Here is a 7,172-nt window from a genome sequence, read left to right as displayed (position 1 = left end):
TGAATTTGAAAAGGAAAAGACCAAGCGTAGTTCCACAAAGAAACTGACAACACCACCGCACAATCTTCAACAGCAGATTTATTGATTGTATAGAAAAAGTAGGTTTGATATGACGTAATGCATTCTATATAAGATATAACATTTTCAACATTCAATGTACAAAAAAAACAAAACAAAACGTAGCTAGAGATTCAGTAATCTTTTAAAAACGCCCAAAGGCCTGAAAGTTCCGTTTGCTGTCTGCGGCAGACGAGCAGAAAAAAAAGAAGAAAGAACTGAAGAAGCGTTTCCAATACTTGAACACCTGAGGCGTGCTTGACAAGTGGAGCAGCTTCAAAAGATCAAACGTCCATCAAGAAAAGACCAAGCGCTCCTCGTGGTTGTTCTTACTCTTAAAAGTACAGGAAACATTTCGAATACAATTTTTACTTAAGTTTCTGTTGCTTACGTCTATAACCCATGTTACGGTTTATACACACTGGGGTGCCATGTCTGTCCTGCTACGTCTTTTCACTCCTTAGCTCATACTTTCTTTGTGTAACTGACTGTACGAAGGTTTTCCAGTGATAAACCAGAGCTCCCTTGATGAAGCTTTAGGGACACGCCACCGATTTCAGAAATGCATGTTCTCTATGATTCTGGCAAAACATTCCAAAGACTAAAAACCCTGAAAATGTCAAAAAGGTCATCTCCGAGACTCCATTCTTTTGGTAACAAAGACCCTGTGCTATAAACTGGAGGTGTGGGGATTGAAAGAAGTGGGTATTTAGGAGTTGTGAAGTAGGAGGAGCTAAAGGTTTTTAATTTGAGATATTTCTTTTAATGATACCCGCAAGAGGTTTATGTCATGGCCACCAGCTGCCAATCTGAGCAAAGTCCACATGATTTGTTGTGGAAAAAATATGGTGCCATTGTTTTCTAATTCACCCACAACTTACTCAGGATCCAAAAGTCCATTCATTCAAGCCGCACGTGTTAAAATCAGTTTTCTCAATAGTGTAATTTGAAGACTCCACCATTAGCAGTTCAGGTAACAATAATGGAGGCCAGGTGATTCGATGTGTCTCGCTCACCAACATCTTTTTTAATGCAAACAGGCATGTAGAACCCAATGTTATAATTTCCAGATAATGTAATACATACCATGAAGTAAGACAAATCTCAACTTTTTTCATAAAACCTGATAATGTCATAGCTTCCCAATAATGTAATAAAATGTCTTTTTTAACATCATTGACACGGATATTGGGAACTCATTAAATTTTTGATGGAGGTAAGTAGAGATTTGTATTGGAAATTATAAATTATTACATTATTGGCTTCTACATGGCTTTTAATTACAAAATGTCATAAAATTATAATTTCTAATACAGGTGTATCTGTATCTGTGTCATCATTTGTGCCGATCATTATTCACGAGAGCTTCATGGCGATCCGAACTGTACAAGGTTTGTAACGTTGTTTATGGAACAAATTAAATGAACAGCCGCAGAGAGAAGCTCCTCCCACTTTGCACTTGAATAGAGCCTCATTTAGGGAAATGTAGTTTCCAGTGTTTTTGGAACTTGAGCAGTACTAGCGACTAAAAGTCAGGATATCGTGAATGTTTTTAAAAATCTGTCTCTCACGTCACACGACTTTATGGAATTAAAACATGAATCGCTGGAGTGTCCCTTCAATATAGGTGTGACTCTATCTGTTGTATACACACAGTGAGGTTTTCAAATCAACAGGTGAATCAGAGGCAAAAGATGAAGGAATCAATTTGGACACGAAATATATATATATAAACAAAAAAAAACAACTGGGCAAGAAATATATGAAAGAAATATCACCGCCTCATATCCCGCTTGACAAACAGTGATGATTTAAAAGCAGAATATGGGATGGAGATGAATAGAACCATGATATTGCACAGAGGTAAGCTGTAAACGGCACAGAGGAGGGATCGTACTGACCTCGCCATGTGTAGTCTGTCTACCAAGGACACTGAAACTCACCAGGAGATTACTGCACTCGGACAACCAAAGGATCAAAATACAGAAAGGGGAGGGGTGATAAAGGAGGAAACAGAGGGAGAGAACAGCGGGAGAGAGAGAGAATAAAGATTCAGTAAGTGGCACAGACTCGGAGACGCAAAAGAGAGGAGCCCTGTTCGATATCTGTTGAAAGAAGAAGCACTCGAGAGAGACGCGGTTGTGTCTGGAGTGGGCATCGACACACAGAGCCTGGATCCACAGGGGGAGAAAGGAAACGCAACGAAAGAGGAGATAATGCAGGGAAAAAAGAGAAGGACGAGTGTGTGAATGCTGAAGAGAAATTCAATCACACTTCCCACACAAATGTTTCAAAATCAAAACAAACCTATGTTCATTTCGGCATTATCAATCTTAAAAAAACAAAAACAACCACACAATTTTCTTGCAGTGATTTTACAGCTAAGAGAATAAAAAAAGAACCTTCCATGCCTCTTTGTGTAACTTCTGAAGGCATCAGTTTGGTGTTTAGGCGTCAACAGTACGAGCATCAACAGTAGAGACGGGGAAAGAAACGGAACAGAGGGACACGAGCGACGCAGTCAAAGCATGGAACAGTCAAAGGCGCCGATGTGTCGATGGAGGAGATCGTTAACGACGCTTCGCCCGTTCAATCTGTCACACGGGAAAATATAGGAAATTCCTATCAAGACAAAAACAAAAAAAGTTCAATAAAAATGAAGTAGAAAAAGTGTAACTCTAAAAGTTTGACTCATCACTTATGTAATCTGAAAGTGCGATAGAATAGATAATAACACACGGCAGACGGCTGACGGCTGACGATGATAAAATCTGAAGTCGTAATAGCGATGTCAGTCAAACTACTCAAACCATAAACTTCTAATTACTGCTTTAAAATTCACAATTTCCACCAGCGGAAGACTAGGACCTTATAATTTCCTCTTTCCAGATATGAAACTCTCGCTTTTTTTCTCAACGATTAATAGAAAAAGAAAAAAATTGGTAGGGAGAGAAAATGTTATAGTGATAGAATTGATATCGTTTTAAGACTAAGAACAACAGAAAAAAAAGTTTGAAAATTGATCACGTCTCAGCGAATCTCACGTGGGGCCAGTGTCAAAGCTACGAGGGTCAGTTTCTGTGGCCTCCACGATTTTTCTTCCTGTAGAACGTGAGCCACGCCTCGGCCCCGACAGCTCACTTCTGATGTTCGCACCCCACGTGTGTTCAGAACATATTGTAAAAGAAAGGCATATTGCTACTGAGTATATTTGTACCATAAGGAGTATCGATGTACCTCAAATGAATGCCTTCTCGTAAGAAAAAGAAAAGATACCTTTTAATGGTCGAGTTAAAAAAACAAAAAACCAACCTCATCTCCAGTACGTGCCACAAGGGGTTCAAATCATAACTGAGCTGTCAGCGTACATATATATATATATATGTATATATTTCTCTGCCCTGTTGTCTTCAGGTCCTCGGATTCATTTCACAATGAATTTCCACCGTGTTGCGTTCACACAGAGGAGAAAACTCTCTGCATCTTCCGTGTGTTCACTTTTGTTGCAAAAACCCTCCAGCTTGTCAGAGTCAGTTTCCAAAACTTGAGTTTACATATTAAAAACAAAAAGAGAGAGAGAGAGAACAAAAAGAGGGCTCTCTCCGGTTTCTGTTGCTGCTGACGAACACGTCCGATCAGCGTGTCCCAGCGCGAGTCTGTTTTCGAAGTCTTCTGCTGTGGACGCAGGCACAATACACATTCATTAATTGATGGCGGAGGGTTTGATGGGGGTAGTTAGATCCAAACAGGCGACTCCCTGATGAAATATGTCAACATTAAAATTGTCTGTTAGCGTCATATGTCGAGTAAGCGTCCGGCGATATCTCTGATATGCGGAGCCGTCTGATACGGTTCCGTGTTATCAACAGATTATTGTAATGTTACGGCCTATCCCTCCTCCAACGGCATTCCTCGCTCTCCTGACCGCCGCCGTGAATTCTAAGGAAGTGAAATCTTTGATGGCCTCTTGCTAGGTTTGTTTTTCTTGTCCTGATCCCCTTGAATCCACCACTTCATCCATGTAAACAGCCCCTGTTTTCTCAGTCATTGGTTTATAGCCACCTCTATCAATATATTCCGAGAAGTCCCTCTGGACGCCGTCCATCGTTTTCCAGAATTATGCCGTGAAATCTTGCCATAGAGTATGAGTCGAAAAGTCCCCCTCCCATCTTTTTAATCACCCCACAACGGTTCCTGTCAGGGTCCTCTGTCGGCGTGCCACTGGACGCCCTCCGGTTGGCGAAAGATTTTTTTTTTACGAAAAAGTTTCTGAGGCAGATCACAAGAGGCCTGGTCCGCACTCTAACTCTGAAGTCACTGACTAGTAAATGTAGGAGGTGTGACGCCATTGGCTGCTTGCAAAAACGTAGGGAAGAGCCCGAGTCCTGGACACAGACACGTCGAGCTGAAATCTCAAAAAAAGACGGAGAGAGCAAGAGACTGTGGTGTGCTTGTGACTACTTCTCCTCCCAACTCTCCGACTCCTCCAGTACCTTGCCAGATATGGTGCGTGTTCTCTTTGAGTCCCTCGTTTTAAACTCTCCTCTTTCCATCTTTTTTTTTTTTTTATCTTCGGTAAATGTGCGTCACCCCCTCGGCCCCTCCCCCTAGCCCCTGATAGGCCGAGGCGGTGGCTTGCCGATCTCCACGGAGATGTTTGTGTACAGAGGATACCTCTTGACCTGAACCAGCCTGTAGGTCAGCGAGCTGATGCCATCCTTCTTCATCGTGTTCTTGGTGTTCTGTATCTTGTTGAATCTGACAAGTGAAAGACAGGAAGAGAGAGAGAGAGAAAAGGAAAAGGGGAGACAATGAATGAAATCGGATTAGTAAAAGGGTTTCAACATTTTTTACATCAAATTCTGTTAAATTGCTTGAACAGAGTTTGGGTTGTTTAGTACGTGTATTGTCCTTCTGGAAATGTACAGGGCTTCACTGGGGAATAGGAAATAAAAAAGAATACTTATTAACCATGTCCTCAATTGTTTTCACTCTAGAGAAGAAAACAACACCAATGCAAATATATAAAACGAGTAAAATAATGAAATATGGAATTAGAGAGATTTCCAATTATAAGGGGAAATAAGACGCGTTTCCACCGAGGGAAAATATTTGTCATCCAAGAGCTTCAAAACAACATAAACATATCTACCAGCTGTGGCCAGTTCAACTTGAGATTTTTGTCACGCCTTCTTTTACATCCCCAAGAAGTAAACTCCCACATTCCGAATCCACAGAAGAACTGAACACATCTTGAAACAACCAACCTGCCACGTACCATGAAACACTGAAGAGAACTGCTTCTGTTTGAAAGGTTAAAGGTGGACAAACCAAAAATTGATTTGGATGCTTTCCCCCCCCCTTCTGTTTCTACACCTTGTATGAAATGGCATCATCCTCACTTTGCATTCAGGGCCTTAAAGGGGCAGTAAGCGATTTTTAATCCAATACACTTTTTGGAAAATGCTGCAATTATTCTGGAATTCCGGCAGGAAATTAAAATAATGTAAATACTTATTGGGAAGAACAAGTGAGAGAAAATGAATGCACAAACATTGTGAAGCTCATTAACAATGTGCTTTACCTATCACGATCAAAAACATCCTAAGCACAGACACTGATATCAAAATCCACATTGAATCAACAGGACGAAAAAAATACAGATTTTCCAATTACAATGTTCCTCTTCGCCAACAGGTGGTGCTGTGGCACAGCAGTGTGAGTCCGTGAAGCGGCGTCGTCTATCACGTCCGCCTCGGTTTGTCTGAATTATGGTGGTGTGTATCCTTCTCCGTCGGCTGAGTTACATCACAATCTGCTCTGATTTTAGTAGTTTAGCAAGAAAGACGGGGGGAAATGAATTCACACAGGGTGTCAGACCGTGACACACTGAACTGTGTGTGTGATGCAACCTCTGGCAGGAATACACAACACAAACCCTCCCTCTGAACCTCCTCACAAAAGGAGCGAGATCGGAAATGAGGCCACAGTGTGCAAGTGTCTAACAGCATGTTTACAACACTCTTGTCTCAAAGAGCCCGTGAACGGAGAAAGAGCTCACGTTCTCTTTTCAAAAGAAAACGTTGATGGACGCCAACATGAGACGTCGTTTGTAATGATATGCTTGGACGTGACACTGGACTCCACACTTCAGTCCGACGTGGACGACTGAGTCGACGAGTCCTAGTGAACACCTCCCTCCTCCGTCGGCGTCGCCCACTTCTTCTGTCGCTCTCGAATCAAATCAAAAAGAGCTTTGCTGGCATAGATGGAAGCTGGAGAAAATGTCAAGCATCTTTTTTTTTTCCCCCCTTGAACGTTATAATACAATAGGGTATAAATAGAATTACGCGTTCTGCCGTCCACCAAGGATTGGTGCTCCCATCTCTGAAAGGAGAGGGAGTCGGCTTGAGAGACAAGAAAGGAAAGGAGAGGGAGGCGGTTTTAAACTGAAAATGACGGCTGGATGACAGGGAGGAAAAGAAATGGAGGGCAGATAGGCAGAGAGATAAATATAAATCACAGAGAGAGAGAGAGAGAGAGAGAGAGAGAGAGAGAGAGTGACAGATGGAGAGAGAAAGATATACTGATATTAAAAATAAAGTGAATCAGGATGGAGGGGAGAAATAGAATTCTTCAGATGAATCTATAACAGGGGAGATTATAATGCATAAACTAAATCCCCACATAAAAATAGAGAGTATCCATCGCGTGTACGCCACTGTACGTGTGCAGTGTCGTTCACAAAACACACAAATCTCTCATATCTTAGAGGACGAGACAAAGGCAGCTCTCCTTACGTGTATATCCTTTAGTCTGAATTCCTAACTAGGCTAAGTCAAACTTCCACCGAGGGTCTCACAGGAAAACATTTCTGCTTCAGGATCTCAACAATAGCTCGTCGACTGGGGGTTATTTTGCTCTAGTGGCACATATTTCGAGCCGGGCCCGATCCGCACTGTTGTCGGGAAAAGACCCAGGGGAGTTTACTGTGAAAGATGCTTATTGGCTTTCTTACCAAGAGTTAGATGAGAAGATTAAAATATCTGTTTGGTGAATATGAAGTCACCGTATGAAGTTAACAGAGAGCCTGACTCGAGCATCGATCTAAGGAG

General features: G+C 41.8%; 1 protein-coding gene across 1 annotated transcript in view; it reads right to left on the bottom strand.

Annotated features, from left to right (window-relative positions):
* Positions 1–60: 60 nt before the first annotated feature.
* The window catches only part of b4galt2 (UDP-Gal:betaGlcNAc beta 1,4- galactosyltransferase, polypeptide 2), a 124,088-nt gene continuing 116,976 nt past the window's right edge, over positions 61–7,172 (bottom strand). Inside the window, exon 9 of the mRNA XM_035634297.2 lies at positions 61–4,815. Coding sequence (XP_035490190.1) covers positions 4,665–4,815 — 151 coding nt within the window. The 3' untranslated portion in view covers positions 61–4,664. The remainder of the gene's footprint in view (positions 4,816–7,172) is intronic.

This window comes from Scophthalmus maximus, chromosome 5 (genome assembly GCF_022379125.1).
Source record: "Scophthalmus maximus strain ysfricsl-2021 chromosome 5, ASM2237912v1, whole genome shotgun sequence".
Lineage (NCBI taxonomy): Eukaryota > Metazoa > Chordata > Actinopteri > Pleuronectiformes > Scophthalmidae > Scophthalmus > Scophthalmus maximus.
The sequence above is the reverse complement of the archived record's forward strand: the minus strand, read 5'-3'. Positions and strand labels throughout refer to the sequence as shown.